Here is a 13196-nt window from a genome sequence, read left to right on the forward strand (position 1 = left end):
ATATTTATTTATTTGGTACATGGTCTTACTATGTACCTTGGACTCATAGTGATTCTTCTGTCTCAGCCTCCCCAGTGCTGGGATTACAGGCATGCACCACCATGCCCTGCTTCAGAGCCAGCAGGTTCTGGGGCTGGCATGGCATGCGTACCAGGGATTAAACCCAGGTCCTTGCACTTGCCAGGCAGGTGCTTAGATCACTGAGCTATCTCCCAAGCCCAAAACTGTGTATCTGGTAAGGGGCTAGTACTAGAATATACTAATATGAAGAGTGATCATAATATAATAAAAACAATAAACCCAATTAAAATAAGGGCAAAATACCTAAATAGATATTTCTTCAAAGAAGATATGCAAATGGGGCTGAATATATGAAACAAAATTGAACATTGTGAGTTATCAGAGAAATGCATACAAGGGGCTGGGGAGATGGTTCAGTAGAATAAGTGCTTCCTGACAAGTGCAAGGGTCTAAGTTCAAGCCCTGGTTCTGCAAAAGAAAGAAAGAAAGAAAGAAAGAAAGAAAGAAAGAAAGAAAGAAAGAAAGACAGACATGCATGCAAAACCCTAATGGGACCTCACTCCACCACTCACTGAGATGGCTATAAATCATAAGTGGTCCAGGCTGGCCTTGAACTCACTGTGTATCCCAGGGTGGATTTATTCTCTTGGTGATCCTCTTGTCTCAGCAGGGATTACAGATGTGTGCTGCCACGGTTAGCCCTTTTGGTATTTAAGATATAAGATAATGATTTGATTTCCTCCTAATAGTCCTTCAGGTATCCTAGCACTGTTTATTGAGTCATGCTTTATATTACCATGCTTGCATATGAAAGTGCTGTGCATACTTGGGCTGGCTTGTGTTCTCTATTTAATTGTTGCTTAAGGTTTGGATTATTTTGCCTTACTATATTTTATTGTAGTAGAATAAATACCCCTTCCTTAATCTTGGTGTATTTCAAAATGGCTCTGGTAATTTTCAAATTAAGTAGATTTTTATTCTCTCATAGTATAATATAACCTGCCACCCTCTTACCCTGTTCTCCCAGTGTCTAACTAGAAGACCTGGGCTTTTGTCCCTTCTCTTTCTAGCTATGTGGCTTTTTCTGATTATTAAACATTTCTGACTGACTTCCTTCCTCTGTAAGTCAGTGAGTCCTGTATATCCTATAAGGTTGTGAGGTTCAAGTGGGATAATCTAGAGGCACTTGATAAACAATATAGACATATACGAATATGTTTTATGGTTTTACTAAAGGGGCCAGTGAGCCCAGAAAAGTGCTGAGACTTACTGAAGGGTCCCAGAAAATTAGCATGGGAAATGTCCAGACTGCAAGGCTGGGCCGTGTCCCACAGCCTTCCCCTGGGCTGAGCTTCCTCCAGTACTGGGCGGCTGCTGAGGAGCCTGTCTGGTGATCTTGCTATAAGCAATTCTCCTTCACTGTCCCCTATAGGTTGTGAATGGCCAGACCATTTCCCTGGTTCCCCCCACGCTCCTGATTACCTGGAAGGGCCATCTGGAGAGTGTGGCAGATATCCTGTATGTAGACAACTTGCAGCTGATTATCAGTGCTGGCCAGGACCGCGATGTCAAGACTTGGAAACTCTCTGGTGATGCCGTTGGTATGGGTCCTGCCGGAGCACACCCCAACCCCTAGGCCTTCTTGGCCCTGTCTCTGATGGAACACACACTGGCACAAATCTCCCCATGGCAGCTGCTGCTGCTCTAATAGTATTATAGGATGTGAGTCTTCCCATGCATGCATTCAGCAATCTGCAGTATCAATCAACTATCTATCCACACATCCATCCACCTACCCGACATTGTTTGCCTATATATATATATTTTTTTTTTTTAAATTTTATTTATTTATTTATTTATGTGTGTGTGTGTGTGTGTGTGTGTGTGGCCAGCTCAGCCCACCAGGGGGCGGGGCTGGCTGGCATGTGGTGCTGGGGGATTGAACCGTGGTCCCTGTGCTTTGCTAAGCTTGTTCTAAGTAGGTGCTTTAGACCACTGAGCCATCTCACCAGCCCCGCCTATGTATATTTTAAAAAATCATATACCTGATTAATTGTTCCTTTCTCTTTTTATTTTTTTTATTATTTATTTATTTATTTTTTATTTATTACATTTTTATTTATTGTGTGTGTGTGTGTGGCCAGCTCAGCCCACCAGGGGGCGGGGCTGGCTGGCATGTGGTGCTGGGGGATCGAACCGCAGTCCCTGTGCTTTGCCAAGCTTGTTTCAAGTAGGTGCTTTAGACCACTGAGCCATCTCTCCAGCCCCACCTTTCTCTTTTTAAAAATAAACTTCATTACACATAAAGAATAGTACACAAGCCAAAACATTCAGCTTGGCGAATTCCCATAAAGTATGTACATATACCCATATAGCTATCATCCATGTCCAGAAACAGAAACCATTCTTAGGGCTGTCCTCACCCCCACCTTGAGTGTCACTGTCAACACCTCTTCACAAGTCACTGCTATCCTTATTTCTATATCCATAGATTATTACCCTGAACCTTGTGTAAATGGAGCCATTTGATAGGTTCTCATTTGTATCACTTTCTCAAATCATTTTTTGTGGAATTCATCCATTTATTGAGTGTAGTAGTTCAATCTTTGTTGAATGAATATTATTTATCTGTACTATTGTTAATGGGTTTGGGGATTATTTCTAGCTATTTTGATCAAAAAATGCTGGTAAGAACATTCATACATACACATGTGAATAAATGTATACATTTCTGCTAGGTATATATTAGAAATTAATTCCCAAATACAGGACATATAGACATTAAGTCTTAGATGTTACCAAATGATCTTTCGAAATGATTACCAATTTGCATTATTTCATTAGCCAGATGTAAGCATTTTCATTGTCCCCTTATTTTGCCAGCACTTGATCTTGTCAGTGCTTTAAGTCTTGGCCATTTCTTGAGTATGTAATGACATCCCATTGTAATTTCAACTTGAGCTACCCTGAAGACTATTGAGACTGAGTATCTATTTGTGGATCAACTTATTATATTCTTTTGTTAAATTCTTGTTCAGATATTCTTTCTATTGAATTATCTTACCCTAAATTATTGTACTTATTTATATTTTATAAGTATGGCTATTACAAATATTATATGGATGTCTCCTTCCACTTTTGTGGCCTGATTTTTTATGTTGAGTTATATCTTTTGATGAACCAAAGTTCTTAATTTTGAAGTAATTCCATATTATCATTCTCATCATTTTTTGGCTTGTGTTTTTGCTTCTTTTCATTATAGCTCCCCCCAATTTTCTTACACTTAAGAAAAATTTCTTACTCTTAAAATTTTAAGGGTATGGTGCTGTTAACTCTACATGTTTAGTTGTGCAATGGATTGATCTCTAGAACTTTTTCATTTGCATGGGCAAAACTGTACCTTAATGGAAACTCCTCATTTCTCATCTCGGCAGCACCTGGCAACCACCTTTCTCACCTTCTGCTTCTATGACTTTGATTAATTCAGATCGCTCAGACAAGGAGAATTATGCGGTATCTGTCTGTCTGTGACTGGCCCTTTAAATTTAGCCTGGTGTTCTCAAGGTTCATCCTTATAACAGGACTTCCTTTCTTTTTAAGGTAAATACTATTCTATTGTATATATTTACCATATCTCTAGCTCTTCACCTGTCAGTGGACGCATAAGTTATTCCCATCTTTTGTCTACTATAAGATAATTCTGCAACAAAACCTGGGAGTTTTTCCTTACAACTCTATTTTTTTTTTCTTTTTTTTTTTTTTTTTTTTAGGTACTTTTCTTTCTTTCTTTCTTTCTTTCTTTCTTTCTTTCTTTCTTTCTTTCTTTCTTTTTTTCTTTTCGACAACTATTTTTCTTCTTCTTTTTTTATAAATAAGGTGCTGGCTCATATGGTAGTTTTTTTTTTTTTTTAATTGTTACAGTGTTTTCCATAGTGGCAACACAATTTTATATTTCCACAACATTTTAAATTTCTCTTAGATGTTCTGGTTGGTGTGTGGCAAATACCTCTTTGTGGTTTTAATTTTACATTTACCTGATGATTAATGACATTGAGCATCTTTTCATAAAACTGTTGGGTATTTGCATGTCTTCTGTGGAGAAATGTCTATCCAAATCCTTCACTTACCTTATAGTCAATTTTTATTTTGGCTAATGGGTTGAAGGGGTTAATATTTTGGATATTAGCCCCTTATTAGATATATGGTATATATTTGCAGAATATTTCTTGCCTTTCTGTAAGTTGTCTTTTTTTCCCCTGTATTTTAGGGAAGGGTCTACAAGGTATTCAGGATCTCACTACTAGATTAGACTTGTAGTGATCTGCCTGTTTACAGCCTCCCAAGAGCTGGGATTGTAGCCGTGCGCCACCATGCCTAGTCTCAATCACCATCTCAGCATGCCCCAGGGGTGGGGCCAGTGCAGCAGGCCTAGGGATTGAACCTTTGGCCCCAGTGCCTACTTGCAGGTGCTTTAATCCACTGAGCTATTTGGCTGGCCCTTCTACAAGTTGTCTTTTTGCTATGCTACTTAAGCTTTTAATTTGGTATAGTCCTGATTTTTTTTTTTTTTTTTTTTGTTATATCCAAGAGATCATTGCCAAAACCAATGTTAGGAAGATTTTCCTTTATGTTTTCTTCTAGAAGTGTCACAGTTCTAGATTTTATGTTTAAGTTTTTAATCTATTTTGAGGGTTTTTTTGTGTACAGTTGGGTAGGAGTCTAATTTTATTCTTTTTCGTGTAGATAAGTTTTTCACTTTTTTTTTGTTGTTGTTTGTTTAAGAGATGGAATTTTCCTTATTGCATGGTCTTTGTTAAGGGCCAATTGTTTATTTTTGCTTCGCAGATTTTTTTTTTTTCAGTATTGGGGATCAATCACGGGATCTTGTGCTTGCCAGGCAGGTGCTTATGCCACTGAGCTATCTCACTAAACTTAGCAAAATTTTTTTTGGCTCCCAGTTTTTAACTTTTCTTGCCAGTCTTTTTTTTTTTTTTTTGAGTCTCTGTTGTCATATTGGTTTGGGTATCTGTATTTATCTCAATACCACACTTCTTTGATTATTATAGTTTTATAATATATTTTGAGGTTAGAAAGTGTGAAGTCTACAGATTTATTCTATTTCTCATTATTGTTTTGGTAGCTCAGGGTCTCTTTTGGTTCCATAAGAATTTTAGTATTTTTCCCTATTTCTGCAAAAAATGACGCTGGGACTTGGATAGGGGTTGAGTTGTATTTATAGATCACTTTGGTTTGTATGGATACTTTAACAATTATATATCTTTCAAGAAATGATACAGGATTTTATTTCATTATGTTGTATTTTCCTGTAACACATTAGTGCTAATGTTGAGTTAAACAGTTTCCTCTCCTGTTTATCCACTTAACCTGACACTTTTGATTTTTCATTCCTGAAACTATAGGATCTTGCCTATAATCAATTTCCTTCATCCTAAAGAACTTCATTTCTTATAGTATTATCTGTCACTGATAAATTCCGTAAGATTTTGTCTCAAAGATTTTTGTCTTAATTTTTTTTTTTCAGGAACTGGGGATTGAACTCAGCCATTGTACTTGTCAGACAAGCACTTATTCTACTGCGCCATCTCCCTGGCCCTTAGTTGTCTTAATTTTTATTTGTGAGACGGAGTCTCAGTGGGTAGTTCAGGCTGGCCTTCAGTTCACTATGTACTCCAGGCTGCCCTCAAACTCACAGCAGTCCTTCTGCCTCAGCCTCCTGAGTGCTTGGATTACAGGCATACACCACCAAGCCCTGTCCTAAAATTTTAAGTCTTTAGAAAAACCTGGGTACTAAATTCCCAGCTGGCAGCTTTTGTTTTTCTTTCAATACTTAACAAAAAGTTCATTTGGTTGACTTTTTGCTTCTATATTGTCTTTCTTTACTCATTGCTGAGTCAAAAATACTCAGAGGGGCCTCACAGAGGAGAAGCAGTTCACAGCAGACAGAAAGCAGTTAAGCAGGGAGGTAGGAAAGCAGCATCAAGAGAAGCAGCAGCCTCTTTCTGCCCCTTACATTTTGCAGCAGATAGCACTCACTCCTAGGGTGGGGCACCCCAGATCCTGGCATCATGCACCCTAGCTCCAGCCATCTCCACAAAGTCCCACCTACGACTGCCTGAGGCTTTGGGGGGCATCTAGTCACAAGCCATAACACATGTTCTGTTGAAAAGTTATATGTTGCTTATTTTCCTTTTTTTCTGGCTTCATTTGATTTTGAGCAGTTTGACTCTGATATGCCCAGTGTGGTTTTATTTGGATTTATGCTATTAGGAGTGCACTAATTTTTAAAAGATCTATGTGTTAATGCCTTTCATCAGTTTGGAGAAATCCTCAGGTGTTTCCTCTTCAGTGTTGCCTCTGCCCTATTCTCTTTCTTTTCTCATTGTGGGACTCCAGCTACACATATGCTAATCCCACGTCTCTCACATTGTTCTTTTTATCTGATCTCTATATTCTAGACTTGGTGTTTTATTTTACTCTTTCCTTTTTAGTATTTAAATTTGGAGACAAGGTATCATTATGTGGTCCAGGTTGCCCTTGAATTTGTGGTGATTCTGTATCATACTTTGAGTAGCTGAGATTACAGGTGTATGCCACCATGCCTGGCTAGATTATTTTCTGTTGACCTGCCTTCGGTTCATGAATTCAGTTGTCTTATGCATGCAGCCTGGTATTAAGTGTATCCAGTGAGCGTCTCATTGGATCTTTAGTTTTAGGATGCCCATTCTTTTCTACAGATGTCAACTTCATGTTGAAATTTGCCTTTCTGTCCATTTTCTTCATTTTTTACTTCACACTATTTTTTTTTGTTGTTGTTGCTGCTGTTGCTGCTGTTGTTGTTGTTCTTCCTCCTCCTCCTCTTCTCCTTCCTTCCTTCCTTCCTTCCTTCCTTCCTTCCTTCCTTCCTTCCTCCTCCTCCTCTTCTTCCTCCTCTTCCTCCTCCTCCTCCTCTTTCTTTTTCTTATGTCTTTTTGAGATGAGGTCTCATGCAGTTCAGGTTGTCCTTGAACACTCTTTATAGCCCAGGGTGGTCCTCTTGCTTCAGATTACAGGTGTTCACCACCACACCCGGCTTAATGGTTATTTTTATCTGTTGACTCCAGTATTTGAGTCACCTAAATGGTCTGTTTCTAATGTCTAGGGTCTATAGGGTCTACAGGGTCTCACCATGTAGATTGGACTTGTAGTGATTCTCTTATTTTTAGCATCCCAAGTGTTGGGATTATAGGCACATGCCACCACACCCAGTCTTGATGGCTGTCTTGGGGCACCCTGGAGGTGGGGCCAGCAAGGCAGGCCTGGGGATTGAACTCCTGGCCCCTGCGCTTTAATCCACTGAGCTATTTGGCCAGCCCTCCAATTCTTTTTTAAAAATTTAAATATAAATTTTTAAATTGGTACATGTTAAGTATAGAAGCTGACCATATTTGCCATAGGGCATTTGTGCCCGAGCATGACACAGCTTGCTTCTTCCCATTCCCCTACCCTCCCCACCCCTCTGCCCTTCCTTATTCACAAAAGCTTTGCTTCCATTTTTCCTTCTATCCTCTTTATTTCCTAGCATTTCCTCCCCAGCCCCTGCGCTGTCCTGTTTCTCATTTGAGCACTTTCTTCAGTTCTCTTCTGTCTTTAGTGGTCTCAGGGCAGCAGTCTGTCATAGGCTTCTTCCTTTGCAAGGACTTTGTCCTACAGACGGGCAGTACACTGAGGACTCCGCTGGACTCAGCCTGTCCTGCTGGCCACAGTGCAGAAGCTCTGTTGTCTCCTCCTCCTGGTAGCTTCCTCTGTCTAGGTCAAGCCTCCTCCTCGCTCAGCCTATGCCCAGATCCAGGATGCCCCCAGAGAAGAAAGCAGCTCTTCACCTCAGTTCTTGGGAAGGCTCTTCGCTTACTGTGATTTTATTTCATTTGGTTTTTCCTTGCTTCAGTAGTTCTCTGATTTCTTTAGAATGACTTTGGAACAAATCTCTTATTTTAGTTAAAAAAAATTTCTGCAGCAGGAGAAGGGTTTACTACCCTGACACACTGCAGAGCAGCGGTGCTCCCACTGCACCTTTTCCATACCAGCCTGAGCTCTCCTTACCTTCACTCCAAGAGCCCCATTGACTGCTTGCCGCCTGCTGAGGGTCCCTGGTCATTGCCATAGAACTCTTCCCATCCCAACCTGCATGTGGGGCAGGATGCTTTAGGTCTGAGTGCCAAGTATGTCCTAGGACTGGCTCATTTGGGTATTTGTTCAGTACCTAGCCTATAGCCTGGCACATGCTGGGCACAGAATATTTCAGTAAATGTTTGGGGTGGAGGTAAGGGGTCACTGGCTGACTCTTGAGGGTAGAGGGAAGGGGTGGTGGCTTCAGAGATGGGCATGTGCCGGTCCTTGTTCTGAGCAGGGTCTGCTCAAATCACAGGGACGTTTGGCCTGAGCATTTGGAAAAAGGTCCAGCATGCCACGATGGATGGTCAAGAACAGAGCACAAGCCTAGAGGAGAAGGCAGATTCCACAGGCACTGTGCTCAAGGGCTCCCACCTGGAGCTGCAGTGAGTTCCCACAGCCTACTTGGTGGTCTCTGGCCACAGCATAGGAGGCTGTGAGCCTCTCCCTCAACAGAGTAGCACGGGCAAGCTTGGGGGGCCCTTGGAACACCTGTGGCTCGGGGCCTGCAGACAGCCTGCTCAGCTCAGTGCAGAGACTGTAGAGTGAACAAAATGGAGTCCCCAAGCATGTAGCTAGCATCCCACTACTGAGCCAGATTCAGATTTGCCAGGGCATTGGCGGAGCCCCCAGAGGACGTTTCCGCAGGGCCACAGGCTTCTGGTGGGAGGAGCCCGTGCCCAGGCCCATGGCCCAGCGCTGCAGCAGGCGTTCGTTTTACTTCCCTGAGTCACGAGGAAGAGTGGGCAGGCAGCAGCTTGTTCCTTCTCCACCCTCCCTGTTCTTATTCTGTCCAAGTCTCCGATAATTTTGGTTTATTCAAAATTTTTTTGAGACTTGGAGGTGAGGCTCAGTGGTAGTGTACTAGCTTAGCTGTGCAAGGTCCTGAGTTTGACCCCTAGTACACACACACACACACACACACACACACACAATTATTGAGATTATGATTGAGATTCTGCTTGCCTCCACATACAGGTTCTGCCTCATAGTCCCTTTAAGAGATAGACATACAAACTCATGGATGTAGTTCTGTGTATAGTGTTGGGGATATTAGGTATGGGGATGGCTTTGAGGACAAGCTACCTGGTTGGGGAGCTTAAGTAAGGAAAACTTTCTAGGAGAGATTTTGGAGTTGGGTTATATATGTAGGAGTTTGCTAGGCACAAATAGAATCTTTGTAGCTTCTCTGCTCCCATTGTGGCATATGCTTTGACAGTCCTGTGAGGGGAAGAAAACAAGGCAGAGGCAAGGTTTGCCTAGGGTGGGGGTGGATGTTGAAATATTCCACTGGGGAGGTCCAGGCAAGCTAGAGTGATGGGTCAGGCCACGCTACAGGAAAGCACAGGGTGGTGGGCAGAGTGGCCAGCCACAGCTAGGTTCTGCTGACATCAGTGAACACTTGCTCAGTGATGGTCTCTGCAGAGCGTGTTGCATCCCTGGGGGACAGGCAGACCCTCCTGGGAAGGTGAGGGGTGTGTTGTGAAGAAAAGCCCCTCTCAGAAGGGATCTGGCGGAGGCCCTGGCATACCAGCAGCGGGAGCAGGTGGCCCTGATGGCATTCCTAAATGGGAAGGAGGAGGTGGAGGCTGAGGCCAGGACCCGGCTGCAGAGGATGGCCCAGATGTCCCCATGGGCCCGAGAGTACTCGCTGGAGGACATCGAGGAGAGTTGGAACCAATGGGTGTCCAAAGGCAGGCAGGTGAGGCTGCTGTGAGTGTGGGAGGGGCGGGGCCCACACTCAGCCTTCACTGTCCCCTGCTGCTCCTGCAGGTGAGCAAAGTCGTAGGAGCAGCATATAAGCCCAGGAGAAGGCTGCAGACCCACAGAGTCCTGTCTGCCAGTGTGAATTACAGCTGGATGAAGCAGCAGGTAAGCAGCACGGGCCTGTGGAGCCTGGGATCCCACCTCCCATGTGGCCTCCAGCAGGGGAGCAGGAGCATGTGGGCTTTGTCAGGGCTCTGGGGCACAGGCAATTCTGGCAGCAGACTGCGATGGACTCGGTGCTTGCCAGGGATGGTGCAGTTGAGGCCATGATTACAGGTTTTATTCCTTAGCTTGTCTGGTCCATAGGAGGAGCTCCTCCTCCTCCAGGCACCTGACTAGCCACCAGAGCTCTATGGGAGAAGTGTGCACATTGGAGCGGCTCTCTGCACCTGTGCTTGCTTTGGTCCAGGTCATGGCGTTGTTCTTAGGAGGGAATAGCGCTGACCTCCCAGGGGTTCAGGGGGCTCCAGCTGGAGGAGAGGGAGCACAACCCTGAGCTTTGGAGGCTGCTGCTTTTGTCGGGAAGACCTCCAGGCCCTTCTCTCCTGCAAGCCTGCTCTTGGCCCTGTGTGCTGTCAGCTCCCATAGTGCCCCACACTCTTGCCTGCCCTGTCCCCACAGATTTCACCTCAGATCTACCAGTGTCTTTACTTCAACGATCTGACACCTGTCCAGCAACCTGACTTCCTGACCAACCGGGCCTCTGACCAGCAGGTCCAGAGTGCCTTTCAGGTGGCCCCTGGCATCCGGAAGAATTTGGAGACTGTCAGGAAGCGGACCTTTGTGGACACCCCAGCCGAGGCCCTGGCTACCATCCCTTCCACTTCCCCATCTGTGTCCACAGTGACCTCGGCCTCCAAGCTGCCAGCCTCCAACCTACCTGCATCCCTGAGGCCCAGGTCCTCTGTCCCTTATAATAGCTCTGGCAAGTTTCCATAGCCCAATCCCATGTCTCAGCCTTGCCTTGGGGTCCATGTCCATCTGCAGAGCTCAGAGAGCCTGTGGACACTGCCTCCTCTTTTGAGCAACACCCAGGGCCTCTGGAAGCCACCCTTGTGTCCTCTCTGCACAGAGGACAGAGAGGCCTTGCAGAGAGGCCCTGACCTCCTTTTCAGTACTGCAGGGCACCTCAGCCCACGGAATCCTGGGGTCCTCGGCTCACACCCTGCCAGGCCCAGGCTACGTGGAACCTTCCCTTATAGCGCCACTCTGCCTCTCTGGAGAAGTCTCCCTATCTTCTGCCCCCACACAAAATCGTGGAGAAAAAAAATAAATGTTCTCCAATGTTGAAATCCTGCAGGTGGTAGGGTTGGGCTGCATGGCACCTGCAGATGCCTGCACAGGTACCTGCTATAACTTTGAGCCCAGTCATTCCCTGGCAAGGATGCAGAAAGGAGAGTGCTCCCTTTCGAGGATGCAGCTGCCTGGCAAGTGACAGGCTGGTACTTGGGGTTAGGGGCTTGGTAGGCCCATGAAGGTGCAGAAGGTGGGTCACCAGTTGGGGATGCTGAATGGTGGAAAAATCAATTTAGCTTTACAGAAGGGTGAAGCCCAACCTGGTCCAGAGGCCTAGCAGCTGTCCATGGGTGGCAGTGGCTACTTCCTTTACCATCAGGCACTGCTCCCCAGCCCGTGTTTGTGTGCTATTTTGTCTCAGCAGAGATTGGAGCATGGTGGAGCATTCTACTTAGCTCTGCTGCCCTCTGACTTTAGAGCCTTCCTCTGGCCCTGGAAGTACCTATCAAGGCCTCTGCGGGACCATCAGTTCTCTTAGCAGCTCCACACCCAATGGGGTGGGCATGGAGGAAGGTCAGAGCCTGAAGTGTACAGGGGACAGTGAGACAGTGGAGTTGAGTGTGGTGCAGGAAGTAGGGCTGTCGGGATGTGTGGCAGTGAGATAGGTGCAAGGGAGGTGCCACACTCAAGCCCCTGGGTTTGTCCTGAGGACACCCAGGGAGCTGGGTAGCCTTTCCTTCAATTTAAGAGAGTAGAGACTCAGCAAGGGGAAGTGACTTGTCCAAGGCTACCCTGCAGCATGGAAGTCAGAGCAGGATGGACAGCAGGCCAGATTCTCTCCCACATGATCCTTGGATGCCCACTGGGCTGTGCCCCACAAGGGGCTGGATGATCACTAGCTGGTGGCTGAACCTGTCTGGACCTAATCTGGTAAGCAAGGCAGACCTTCCTAGTGTGTCAGATTAAAATAAGAGCCACCTTCTGGTGGGTGGCACTCTTAGGTAGCTAGGACTGAGGACCCCTTATGGGGGAGGAGAAAGTGGAAAATCCACAGAATCTGGGCTCTTGAGCACACTCATCCACCTGGGCTTGCACACCTGCCAGCACAAGGGATTCAGTTCCTCACTGGACTGTCACAAAGTCCTTTCTTGAGTAGCCTGGGTTGGGGTCCCAAGCCCAGCAGCTGTGTCCCCCTGAAATTCTCATGGGGGCTGCAGGAGAGAGCTAGCTGTGCCATGGCATAGGGGTTGGGCACCTCCTGGCTCATCTTCCCTGAGCACCCACAGCTACAAACCCTGTTCCTGCGGCCCAGCCTCCCTGACCTCCCGCCAGCAGCCACCCAGCACGGCCACCAAAGGCTGAGTGCTCAGCGAGCGCACCTGCTGTGGGGCGTGTTTGGTGCCCGTCTCCTTGTGCAGCTCAGGTCTCAGGGCTCCCAGGGTGGCGCCAGCTTATCTGTGCTGGGTGGAGAGGACATCCAGGGACTTTCCTCCTGTCCCAGAGGGGCCTCCAGAGGTAATGCCCGTGGGGTGACCACACTGCTGGCTGGAGGCATGGTGGTGGAAGGGTGGCAGCCTGAGAGGGAGCTCCACTATTCTGTGTCTGAGACCCCTGGCTACTCCAGACTCAGCTGATGCCCTGAAAAGCCTGTAAGGGGCTGGAAGGTCACCCCATGCCATCCTGAGACAGGAGTGCCTGTCATTCACTGACCCTGCTTGGACCCCTCCTGGAGCCTGAGCGGAGGACCTGAGAGTGCACAAGACAGAAAGTTCTTTGCAGCCACAGATGTGAGGCTATGGGGCGTGGGGTGAGGGCCAGGATCTATGCCACCTAGAGCTTCCCGTGAGCCCCAGGGACTCCATGGTCACAGAGAGGGCTAATTGGGGGCCTTGGGGCTGGGCTTGCTGTGTCCAGGACTGATAGGGGACCAGCAGCCTCTTCAGGGCCATTATCTTGGCCATGGTAGGGCTCCCTGCTGGCACAGGCACACAGGGTTCACTGGG

General features: G+C 46.1%; 1 protein-coding gene across 1 annotated transcript in view; it reads left to right on the forward strand.

The window, feature by feature from the left end:
- Positions 1–10896, forward strand: part of Efcab8 (EF-hand calcium binding domain 8) — an 81526-nt gene extending 70630 nt beyond the window's left edge. The window contains exons 22-26 of the mRNA XM_012514651.2: positions 1454–1622; positions 8447–8576; positions 9679–9892; positions 9964–10062; positions 10579–10896. Of these exons, the coding sequence (XP_012370105.2) occupies positions 1454–1622; positions 8447–8576; positions 9679–9892; positions 9964–10062; positions 10579–10896 (930 nt within the window). The remainder of the gene's footprint in view (positions 1–1453; positions 1623–8446; positions 8577–9678; positions 9893–9963; positions 10063–10578) is intronic.
- The last annotated feature ends 2300 nt before the right edge of the window (positions 10897–13196 follow it).

Source organism: Octodon degus, unplaced genomic scaffold, assembly GCF_000260255.1.
Source record: "Octodon degus isolate 3935 unplaced genomic scaffold, OctDeg1.0 scaffold00037, whole genome shotgun sequence".
Lineage (NCBI taxonomy): Eukaryota > Metazoa > Chordata > Mammalia > Rodentia > Octodontidae > Octodon > Octodon degus.